Source organism: Lissotriton vulgaris, chromosome 3_1, assembly GCF_964263255.1.
Source record: "Lissotriton vulgaris chromosome 3_1, aLisVul1.2, whole genome shotgun sequence".
Classification (NCBI taxonomy): Eukaryota; Metazoa; Chordata; class Amphibia; order Caudata; family Salamandridae; genus Lissotriton; species Lissotriton vulgaris.
Genome location: NC_141689.1, coordinates 1,567,753,584 through 1,567,766,388, shown reverse-complemented (window position 1 = coordinate 1,567,766,388; position 12,805 = coordinate 1,567,753,584). Strand labels below are relative to the sequence as shown.

Below are 12,805 nucleotides of genomic sequence, written 5' to 3'. Positions count from 1 at the left end.
GGGATCTCCTCCTGGTTGCAAAGTATAGTGCAACCAAGGGCTACAACCCCCTTCCTGAGAGGGAGGAGCTCAGGGATGTTTTTAAAGGAATGTAGCATTGCTAGGATTTCCTAGAATGTGACAGATGTGAAGAATTATGATGGGTATGAGTGATAGGCGCAGTGCATGGGTCTGGTGAAAGTGAAAAATAAAATTGGTTAACAAGAGAAACAAGTTTTATACGTTATCTCTTGATATCCAGAATTAAAAACAGTGCAGATGCAGGTCTAAAATAATAGTTGTATAAATCCAAAAACAAGGGCTACATGTTTCAGCCATATGGATTATATGTAATCCGGACCTTCCTAGGGACCTAGATGTATAATTGCTACTGCCTAGTGTCTAAGTGAGACAAACTTCACACTAGGTTGGAACAAATACACCTTCTGACCTGATGTCTAAGTCCTCAGTGAGTGATGGGAATTCGTCCTTTAAAAAGGATTTTCTTTGTTCAGAATTATTTGGTTACAGTCTAAAGGTTTCTACTTATGTCATGAGGAACTCCATCAAACAATGATGACCGAGGAGGAGAGTGTGGAACAAGCAACGCAAGAAAGAGGCCCAAGTTGACACCTATTACCCCTGTGTCTGTTCAGCCACTTTGTGCAATCACAGGAAGAGGGTTTGAATTAAAACCAAGCAGAACTGGTGGAGGAGTTGGTTGATAGACTTAAGTCAGTGCAGGTTCTGAACACAGAATACCCTTAAGTGCGCTTAGCAGCAATTGAGCAAATGCTCAAAGGCATTCCAAAATAACAGTCACAACCAATTCAGGATACACAAGCATTGAAAATGCAATAGGTCTCTGATTTATTTGAGTTAAAGCTAATGGCATTGTAAATGGCAATGTCTTTTAGCCATGTGTTATGGAGTGTATGCATGTGGTGTGTAGTGGAATTATGTGGGTTAGATTGGAATTGTAGCAATGGTGGCATGCTGCACTTTAGATGAATATGTTTAAAAGTAAAGTGCACCAGACTGCGATTGCTACAATAGTTAATTGTGGATGTGTTAACAATTGATGTGTGCACTGATGGCTGGTGGTGTGTGTGTGCCTGGTAAAAGCGTGCACAGGCGGCTGGTGGTGTGTGTGTGTGCCTGGTAAAAGCGTGCACAGGCAGCTGGTGGTGTGTGTGTGTGCCTGGTAAAAGCTCTGCACAGGCGGCTGGTGGTGTGTGTGTGTGTGCCTGGTAAAAGCGTGCACAGGCGGCTGGTGGTGTGTGTGTGTGCCTTGTAAAAGCGTGCACAGGCGGCTGGTGGTGTGTGTGTGCCTGGTGAAAGCGTGCACTCTCACCCATGCAGTCACCCCCACTCTGCAGTCACCCCCACTCTGCAGTCACCCCCACTCTGCAGTCACCCCCACTCTGCAGTCACCCCCACTCTGAGAGTGACTGCAGAGTGGGAGTGACTGCAGAGTGGGAGTGACTGCAGAGTGGGAGTGACTGCAGAGTGGGAGTGACTGCACTCTGCAGTCACTCTCACTCTGCAGTCACTCTCACTCTGCAGTCACTCTCACTCTGCAGTCACTCTCACTCTGCAGTCACTCTCACTCTGCAGTCACTCTCACTCTGCAGTCACGTCTGTATCGTGATAATGTATTCACCGGTCAGATATCCAAAATCTTATACTCCAAAAGTGTGTATATTCGGTATTCATACATGATCATAGCGCTCAACGTCTTGGAGTACGGCGTTCACAAGACTCATAAGCGCTACACTTCTTCGGTATAAACAAAATATGTAATGAGCATGATTTCAAGTATTGTATACTTTATGGATTTAAACACATGTTTCTAGGACCTTTAAACTAGGTTCCAGAGAATAATTATTCGCAAGGCTTCTAAGCGCTACACTTCTTCGGTATACATAAAAATGTGCTTAACATGTTTAAGTGTTGTATACTTTTTGGATTTATTGTTCATAGGTATCAATGACCCCCTGAGAATATAGATATGGTAATTCCTAGGTCAGGGATAAAGCAAAATATGAAATTTAACAACCTAGGCAATTAATTCTTTTTTTTTTATTCTTTTTTTATTGGTTCACGGCATAAATACATCTTAGATCATAGATACATTAAAATACAAATAGAAAATGACTTCATTCATTCAAAACAGAAAAAACATATTGTCCATTATATACAAAGCATACATAAAAGATAATAGTCTCAGTGAAATTAAATGGCATTTTCAATCTTCATAATAATCTGAAAAAGCCCCCCAGATTTTCAGTCCAATTTGGGGAGGATGAGAGAGTGGTGGGAGAGGTCACTTACCTTGGCATACGGATCAAGACAAATATGTCTGAACTGGTTGATGTAAATTGGAATAGTGTATATGACAAAATTAAGGTTTCTCTTGAGAGATGGGATCGTTTATTCTTGACTATCGTTGGACGGACCAATGTTATAAAAATGAATGTTTTACCTAAAGTACTCTATTTGTTCCGTTCAATACCCTTAGAATTTTCAAAACCCAAGCTACAGGCTTTACAGTCATTATGTGGAAAATGTATTTGGAGCCCTGGGAAACCAAGACGGGCCATGAAATCTTTGACGTTACCAGTTGAAAGGGGAGGGTTGGGAGTATCCGATTTTTTTCTTTATTATATAGTTTGTTTTTTATTAAGAATGAGAGTGTTGACAAAAGGGGAATCAACGGAACCCATGTACAATCACCCATCTATATTTGAGATTTTGAAGGGACCACAAGTGCGACAAAGCTTTTTTATTGAAATAGATGGTAGCTATTACAAGCAGACTCGATTTAAAGTATTGATAGGAGCCCATAAGACTTGGAAATGGCTGATTCGTACTATCAGTATTGGGAAGTTGGCGTATTACACTCCCTTTACCACGTCAAGATTATTGCCCATTATATTTTTGGATATAATGGCTTTGAAATGGCAAAAAAAAGGGGTGACATGTTTGGGGGATTTCTTTTTGGCGAGTGGCAAGTGCAAATCATTTGTGGAATTGAGTGAGCAGTTCAGTTTACCAAGAAGTTATTTTTTTTTTTAATTTCTACAAATTAGGGATTTTCTTACTAGACAAAAATTAAGCTTACAAAAGCATCAAGTTGTTGAGGGTATAGGTCGCCAGGTGAAGATTGGTACTTTGTATAGATTGCTTGTGGAGGAGAAACCGGACGATTTGGAGAGAATAAGGGTAAAATGGGCCGATACTTTAGCGGATACTGAGGTTGATGTGGAAGATCTCATCTTGCTCTCCAAAGAAGTTCCAATATCAGCTAATTTAAAGGCACAGTTCTTTAAAACCTTGTTTGATTTATATTACACACCACAACTAATGTCAAAATGGGGAGATGGTTTTGATGGAAAAGGCTTTCGGTGCAAAGCCGATCATGCAGATAGCTTACATATTTTTTTTTCCTGCCCCAGATTAAGGGGGTTTATAGAAGATACTGAAAAATGTATGTCTTTAGTGCTCAATGTTCGTGTGGCGATCACTCCCTCCATGTTGATGCTGAGAAGACTCCTAACGACAATCGTGCTGATGGACTATATTGTTTTCGCCAATTCATTTTTTTTACTATGACTGTAGCACGGATATGTCTTGCTACAGAGTGGCTTCAGGAAAATCCACCACTATTTCAGCAATGGCGAACACGATTGTATAAAACATATAAATTGGAGTGGGGTCTTTCTTCAGTTTCCTGGTCTAGGAAAAGGAAAAAAATTGGACTATAAATACATTATATGTATTCCATGTTCATGCGGCATTTAGAGACGTAGGATTGTAATGCGTCTGTGCAAGGGTCACATAGCGCTTAGAAGACTTGCGAATCATTCTCTAGAACCTAGTTTAAAGGTCCGAGAAACATATGTGTTTAAATCCAAAAAGTAACATGAAATTTAATTGGACTAGGCAATTAATTCTTAACGCTCATAAGGTAAGTGACATGAGAGAGGAATTCTTAGGACATAGGTTCAGTAGCTCAGGTTTTATTGACAAAGTAAATTAAAATCAATAATCAGAAGTTGATTCTCAAATACAATTAATCAACTATCATCAATACTAATTAAAATTACGAAATATAACAACCAAAAATAGTTAAAATTTTAAAAAGTGCCACAAGATATTTCACTTTTTTAAATTTTAACTGTATTTTTGGTTGCTATATTTTGTAATGTTAATTTAATTAGTATTGATGATAGTTGATTAATCGTATTTGAGAATCGACTTCTGATTATTGTTTTTAATTTACTTTGTCAATAAAACCTGAGCTACTGAGCCTATGTCCTAAGAATTCCTCTCTCATGTCACTTACCTTATGAGCGTTAAGAATTAATTACCTAGGTTGTTAAATTTCATATGTTACTTTTCTCTGACCTTTAAACTAGGTTCTAGAGAATTAAAGATTCGCAAGTCTTCTAAGCGCTATGTGACCCTTGGACAGACGCATTACAATCATACGTCTCTAAATGCCGCATGAACATGGAATAAATATAATGTATTTATAAGATTCCAAGGACTGCGCATCTTGGGTACAGATGGAATTGTTTCATAAATGCTATTCAGAGGTGGCAGAATAGTTTTGAGTGTTAATCGCCCCCCCGATCTTCTGCTATGATCTCAAAGTCACAATTCAAACGTCAGCGTCGCAGTGTCAACTGTTCACTCGTCCAGTGTCACCTGATTGGACACTTTATTACTTGGACTTAGGAATAAACATACTATTTACCTCTTAGGAGTTGCACAACTGCGACACCGAGTTCTGTTAAGCGTAATGTATTCACCTAGCTTCTAAGCGTTGTAAAACTCGAGTGCAGACATTCTGTATTTTTAGGGTTCCGAGCAATACATACCTTAAATTAAGCCACAGAGTTTTAGTAACTTTCTAGGCAGTATATATACACAGCAGAAATAGACACTATGATTTCTATGTACTGTATTCATATAGCACCATGTGCTTTACATCTCGGGGTAGATCTAGCATATTATTCATTAAGTTTCTAAACGCTATACGCATTTGATACTGGGACATCAAGTATAAATATTATGTATTTATTAGGCTTCTAGGCACTATTTTCGTGAGGTCTAAACATAATACGTTCATTAAGTCTTTTAAACCATATAGGTTTCAAGTATAGATGATATATTGATAATGCATCTAATTCATCTACGCTTCTTGCACTGGAAATACGTTGACGAGATTTCCAAGCGCTATACATTTTGGGTATTCATAAGGTTAGTATGTGTTTTACAGCTTGGATAGGAATACAATATATTCATCAGGTTTCCAAACCCTGTACCACCCAGGTACAAGCATTGAATATTCTTAGTGCCTCTATAAACTATATACCAAATCTAAAGACATTCTGTTTTGATGGGCGTTTTAACGTCATACATCTCGGGCAGAGACAATGTATTCACAAGAGTTCTAAGTTACTTAGTAATGTACTTATAAGACTTCATAGCCTTGTGTATAGATAGCTTTTCTAAGCGCTATACATTTCAGGCATAAAAAATGTATTCCTAAGGCTTCTAGGAACTCTACAGTTCGAATATAGACACTGTATGCAGCACTGCTCTTTATTTCATAGCACAACTCACTTGATTAAAGTCAATGTATATTATGTTACGTTGATGTATGCATGTTACATGTTAGTAGGATGTATTGCTGCCCCTCCTTCGACACCCATAGGCACGGCTTGGCGCTCTGGAATATGGCACCGACCTGAATGCTGCCGCCCTAAATGGAAAATCAAACAGGCTGCCCCATCCATGAGCACAGAGGTAACCTAGGGAGGCACTGTCAAGGAGGTGAGCCTTTCTGCTTGGATATTAAAAGATTGGGTCATCATAAATCTAAAAAAAGGCCTAAACTATGATTAAAATGATGTAAACTGTCGTTTAATTTATAAATCATTTTTCAAATATAGCCACTTCGAACATATCCTCAAGCCAAGAATGAATCGTTGGAATAACATTTGCCCTAAAAAATAGTAATATATTAACTTTGGCTAAACTGAGAGCAGTGGAAAGCCATTTAAGGAAATAAATGTACATGGGTTGGGTTGGAGAGTGTGGGTTTCCATAACAGCCGTTCGGTAAAAGGGACATTAGTTGGGAGGGCGTAGAACCATAGTGAATAATCATAGCTTCTTGGCGCTATCAAATTTATAAACATGCATGCTGTGCTGAGATTTCTTCTAAGCCACATGCATATCAGAACAAGCATACTTCATGAAGGTCGTGGGGCTGCACACTTGGGGGCACACCTCATGTTGGCACTAGGTTTCTAGGCACCTCACATGTGGCGTATGAACCATAAAGTTTTTTTAAGTTGGTGAGGTGGGAGTTTTCACTTCCTGCCCCACAGTAATTCCAGATTGCAGTACTCCTATCGGAGGCTAGCCAGTGCGTCTGGAGCCTTATCAATGAATGTCGCCTCCTCCCGCACCCCCACCCCTAACACATGGGAAGTGAGTGCACAGGGGCGTAGGACAGTGGTTGGTAGATGAGGGGGCGCAGAGAAGCCTTTAACCTCTTCAATGCTAATGACAAGGGTAACTCGTCATGCACTGCCCATTCATTTCAATGGAAATCTCATTATATGGACCCAACTCCAATAGCGTCCAAGTGGTTAAGAGCATCTCCTGGCGACCAGTCCGCCGCACGGGGCAGCAGGAGCCAGAGGGGAGGTGGCAGCTCTGAGCTGCCCAGAGTCTTAAAGAAGCAGGAAGGGGAGGGGGGAGGCAGGAGGAAGGCCCTGCAGGAGGTGGGGAGCCGGGCTGGGCTGCATAGGGAGAGGAGCAGGGCATAGGGAGAGACAGGAGGCAGGGGCAGAGGGGGGTATATACCAGGGAACGTGACAGAGGGGCTGGAGATAAACATTGTGGGACGTGAGGCGGTGTTAGTGCAGGAACAAAATGCACTGATGATGCATAAAAGTATAAGCAGAACAAATGACCGAAGAAGAACAGACAAAAAAGTCTGAGTACAGCATGGACAGACATAAATGACCAGTCGCCACTGCAATATAAACATGTATGCACCAAAGCAAAAGAGATTATGTAAAAATTAATCTTGAAATATAAACCCATTAATAATAAGTGGATACTAAAAGATTGGGTCATCATAAATCTAAAACAAGCATCACTCAGACGGACAGCGCATGCGCAAGAACGGTAGCATGCGAGACACAAGAACAGGAAAGGAGAGAGCCCCCTGCTTGCTGGAAGGATGTCTTCCTGTCATACAAATAATTTTTACAACTAAGTGGGAAAAGTGTCCATGCGTTTCTGGGAGTTGTAGTCGTGATTTTTTTTACTTTGACTAACACACCTGAAAACATCGATTTGTAACTGCTAGAGCGGCTGAGTTTGAAGCTGGGAAACTAGGTTCGAGTCTGGTGAGAGTCTCAAACAGCCTGGGATCCTGGGCAAATCAATTAATCTCCCTGTGCCTAGAAATTAATGTGTCCGTCTGCAATGCAACTGGAGCTCATGGAAAGCGCTCTGACACCTTCAGGTCGAGTTCACGATCTATAAAAACTGAAACAACAAGAGTCTGTGCCGGGAAGGTGATGAAAGCTTTAGAAAGCAGGCAAGGCTACCGACTAATTTTACACTTGTCACGGTTAACACTCTTTTCTAGAAGAGAGAAGACACGTTTATCTTGGTGGGTTGAATTTAAAAAAAAAACACATGGCGCACCCTGGTGTCCAATAACGAATAGGTGATCAGTAACGTGCACGCTCAGAGAGCAGACTGTACTGAATGTTCTGGGTACATTCGCAGAATCCTTCAAAGCACATCTGATATCATTCTTTGCTCCCGCCATTCCGGTCCTTTACACTGCAAACACTCCCGCAAGTCCATGCAATTAGAGGACATAACATTCTGAACAAGCACCTACCTCTCAGTGCCCTCATTGCGTTGCGAAACTTCTCGATGCCGGCCAGGAAGAGAGCAGTGATCGGCGCGCGGCGGTGACGCTGACGCCGTGAGCGTGCGCACGACTGAATCCGCGCGTGGCCAGCACTTGTCGCTCCCTCTCCCATTAGGATTGCTGGGCGCGCCGTGAGCGTGCGCGCGACTGAATCCGCGCGTGGCCAGCAGTTGTCGCTCCCTCTCCCATTAGGATTGCTGAGCGCGTGCCCAGCTCTTGTCTCCTTTTGTCAGCTTTGGCGGCTGACATGATTACAATAGTTCTCTGCCGAGAATGCGCTTCGCGCGTCTCTAGGCCGAGACCTAAAAACGAGGAAGGACCATGTTAATCAATGCTCCTCTAGGTACAGTGTATCGAGTTTTGATAGAGGTTCCAGTCCCATCGTATATTCGACACAGAGGGGAACAACCCTGCCACCAGGAAAGTAGCAATGGGTGACTTGGACCCGATTGACTAGCACAAAGAAACTCCCAGTCATTGATCTACCCCCTGCGTACTGTCCCTATCTGGCAATCTTGTCAGGAGTTGTTGAGTTGTGAGAGTGCCATAGGGAAATCCATGAAAACATAGCTAACAAATGTTTGAATTGATTTTCCTGTTTCATTGGCACATAATATACTTTTCATACGCAGGATGGGATGATTTGGGAAATGTCGGGTAGACCGTCCAGGGACTGTGTTATCATTAGTTTTAAACATTCTAATATGGTTCGAAAGTTGCTTTTTGAGAAGTTATTTTTACAGACCTGGTCTCTGTGTAAGACACGACGACTCCTTACCATCGTTACAGCAACTGTCCAGCCCATTAACACCTCCTAGTGGCCCACAATGGTGCAATGGGACTTTTAGAATCCCTATCACCAATCATTTTGACGCCCTGGAGCATGGTGATTGACTCAAAGGCTCTCAGCATAACATCTCTGCTATGGGCTTAACTGAAGGTGGCCACAAGGGAGGGCCCTTAACATCTGGACAGCCAAAGATAGGGCAACACTATGTGCCCCTTGCTAACCCCCTTTATGGTCCTATTATATAAACTCATAAAGATTGCCTACCTCACCCAGTAGCCATGCCCCACAATTCAGGCCCTGTGGATAGTGATTTGCCTAATATGGCCTACAACCATCTTTCAATGACCCGAATACTAACAGATCCAGTAATTCGAGTAGTAATGGAGAGTCCAAAGGTAGGGCCAATTATTCGACCCAGGCAGACTGACATTAAGGCAGACAGCATCTCCATAGCCCACCTCAAAATGCTAAGTGTTGTTCAATCTCATCTCCTATTTAGGGTCCTTTTGTGGACGTCCCCGGTATAGGCTCCAAACCAAATTGCAGGGACCTACTTGACGTTTGCCTTTATCAAGAAACCTGGCTAACCTTTAAAAAAGCAGCGAACAGGCTTTGTTACCTATAGTAATGAGGCACTAGTTAGTAGCAGAGGTAGACCTTCTGGTGGTTTGATGACCTGGGTCGGAACTCAGGTGGCGTTAACAACGGATGACATTGTGTGTAAAACTCTTCACCATTTGGGCTAGCTGTATATATATATATATATATATATATTTACTCAAAACCTATGGGCAATAGACCGGAACGATCTACAGTCTAATTGCTTGCTGCTCAACTGGTAGATTTGCCGGAGGGAGCACATCATTTAGTGGGTGGTGATTTTAATTGTCTATTTACGCCTTCGAACACGAGCATTAATAACCTTACGCAGGAGGAGGATAGAGTCTGGTCCATTCCATACTTGGTACAAAAGGGGGTGGGGGTGATACAAAAGGGGGTGGTGGTGATGGACGGCGCATCTGAACCAATCAAACACTCACCCCCAGTCAACAGATGAGGCACAGTTTCAGACTGATTTGCATATAGCCATGTCTGAACTGGGGTGGCAGAGTGGGCTAAAGAACGGTGATGGATTAAACCCAGATCTTTTGACTGGGTGTGAGTGTTTGATTGATTCGGATGCTCCGTCTATCACCACCCCCTTTTGTTCCGCTTTTGGCCACCATAAGTGTGGCAGGGTATGTCAGACGTGAATCCCTTGCTCACTTTGCCACTGGATTCAAGCAAGCCGGGCTGAAGACGGCTGGAATGCCAGAAACCGGTCCTTGGAAGCTTGTTTGCGGTCCAGGGAAGACATGGCTTGACAGTTCGGGCTGGACTGTTCCCATGAGGCACAGATTCAGACTGATTTGCATATAGCCATGTCTGAACTGGGGTGGCAGAGTGGGCTAAAGAACGGTGATGGATTAAACCCAGATCTTTTGACTGGGTTTGAGTGTTTATTTGATTAAGATGCTCCGTCCATCACCACCCCCTTTTGTTCATTTCCATACTTGACAATAGACCCCATAAAAACATGGTCTCCATTGTCTCTACAAATAAGTGCCCAGCCGCTAAATCTGTGTGCGTGCAACATAAGATGGGGAGGGGAGGCACACATTTAATCAGATCCAAAGTACCAGTCGAATAGATTACATACTAGTTGATGTTAGACTTTGCACGTTTATCACTAAGATGGTAATCATAACAAGGCATGACAGGGATCATAATGCCCTTGCACTTGAAATGGATCTTCAGGTTAGTAGGGAAACAGCCATCAGATTAGTACCTTTTGATGGCAGGCACCAATTGGCTATGAACAGGCGCATAAATAAATGGAGCGCAATAGCGGGCTCACAGGAAACAGTTAAAATTATTTATAAGCTGGTTGCGAGGAGCCTAGGAGATCTGAGCAACCTAGACCTCCCTTAGGGCCCAGGAAGAATCCACAGTGAGCATTGGGGAGGTTCACAACCAACTATTAGACACGTTTTTTGAGGCCTTCAATGTGGAAGCCAAATATGTGGGAGCCAGGAGGAATCTCATAGTTCAATACCAATTACAGAACTGCTAAACTTGCATTAATCACGTCTATTAAGTCTCGGGAGAGAACCCCGATTCAAAATAAGAGAGCTGTTTACAAAAAGGCTATTAGTAATTCAAAGAAAGAATGGGACCAAGGGAGACAGGAGGCCCTATTTGTTTATGCTAAAGATCATGATCAAACTAGATTTTGGCACATAGTAAACCCCTGGTAACACTGAGGGTGATGTTACTATCAAAACATTACAGCAGATGCTTGGAATGCATCCTTCTAAAGTCTTTATTTCCCGATGCCAGAAGGTAGTGCACCACCAGTACTGGACAAAAATCACTCTGGTGGGCGTAGAGGAAGCACTCTCTAGCCATGTATACTCCATCATCACATGCAAGGAAGTGATCTTGGCTATTAAGAAGATAGTACCCCCCTCCCTTCCCTACCCAAAGCGCCTGGCATCAATAAGATTGCTGGTGATTTGTTTTTGGCTGAGACTGATGTCTGGGGTCCATATTTTATGTTCGGCATCCCATCAATAATGTAATTGAATACTATTCCGCCATCTTGGGCAGGGAGTGAAATACTAATCCACAAATGGACTCCCCTCTGTTGGTAAGTAACTACAGCCCTATTAGCCTTATTGACACCACACACAAATTAGTTAGTAGTCTCATTTTAGAAAGATTACAAGAGTGAATGGAGGCTAACTGCATCCTAAGTCCACTGCAAGCAGGTTCTCGTAACTGCACATCCACCCTTGACCAAGTTTTTAAGGCTGCAGTCATTACACTGGAACACCGTTGTCAGAGTGTGGTTAGCTCTACTTACTGTTTCTAGATCGGAGATCAAGGTTTTATCGCATTTTATATGGAATGTTATTATTTTTAAGGAGTATGTTTTTACTGTAATGTAATTTAAGGTGGAAAGCATTATTTTATAATGTGATTTTAATATGAGGACACTGTATGTATATATATATATATATATATATATATATATATACACACACACACATACACACACATATACACACACTTTATATGCAAATGAAATAAGTGAATTTTCAATTCGAATTTTTATGTGTGGCTCAAATCCCGTATTGTGCTGACAACGAATGTGAACTGGCCCTCGAAAATCACACAGATTGCATACTTCGGTGTTTGGTGCACAAGTACAACTGGATATGAACTGGACCTTTTAAATAATAGTGGCATACATTGAATATTATCACTAGTGTGCACAATATATTCTAACAAACCCAAAAGTAAACCGAAGTAGAAAGTGTCAAGAGCAAGCATGGGTTTCTGGAAGGGTAGCATGGCTCAGTAAAGTTGACATTGAATATTTTTGTTCTCACTCTACCTGTAGCTGGAGTAGAATTGCTCATGGTAAAGGGCCCGTTAGCGAAACCAGAAGAAAGAAGCTCGTCAGATCCCCGCTGGAAAAAAAACAGGGCAAACATAAGTACTATTCAACTGGAAAAGAAAAAATAATTTCTTTAAGACAGCTGTATGATTAGGAATGCCTGCAATTAAGGACGCTTTTTTTGGGTTGACCAGGAACTTCCTTAGAGAAAAAAAATTGGGCAAAGCAGTGTAGGGTGCCGTATTTTAAACATTGTTCTGTACATTTGCAGAAAGAGAAAAAGAAGCTTTATTGAACGTTGATTACAAATGTTCCAACTACAGCTTGAGAAAATAATACTGGCATTCTAGAAAAAAGAGAAACAAAAACACCATATCACGTCAGATATAACACTAGAAAACGAGGGCCAAGATCTATATTATAACTCACATAAAATAGAGGCACTGTTTGGAAAAACAAACCAGTAATGGGTTAAAATAAGAAATAAAAACTAAAACTACTGCAAAATATGCTTAGAGGTAGAGTAGGAATTACAAGTATACAAAATTCGTTATTTGTGAACACAATCAGAACACACATTTTGCAAAAACGTACACTCGAAAATATAGACCAGCAAAGAA

General features: G+C 41.7%; 1 protein-coding gene across 1 annotated transcript in view; it reads right to left on the bottom strand.

Annotated features, from left to right (window-relative positions):
• PTBP3 (polypyrimidine tract binding protein 3) overlaps positions 1-12,259 on the bottom strand; it is a 627,347-nt gene extending 615,088 nt beyond the window's left edge. The window contains exon 1 of the mRNA XM_086962058.1: positions 12,183-12,259. Within this exon, the coding sequence (XP_086818184.1) occupies positions 12,183-12,207 (25 nt within the window). The 5' untranslated portion in view covers positions 12,208-12,259. The remainder of the gene's footprint in view (positions 1-12,182) is intronic.
• Between the last annotated feature and the right edge of the window lie 546 nt (positions 12,260-12,805).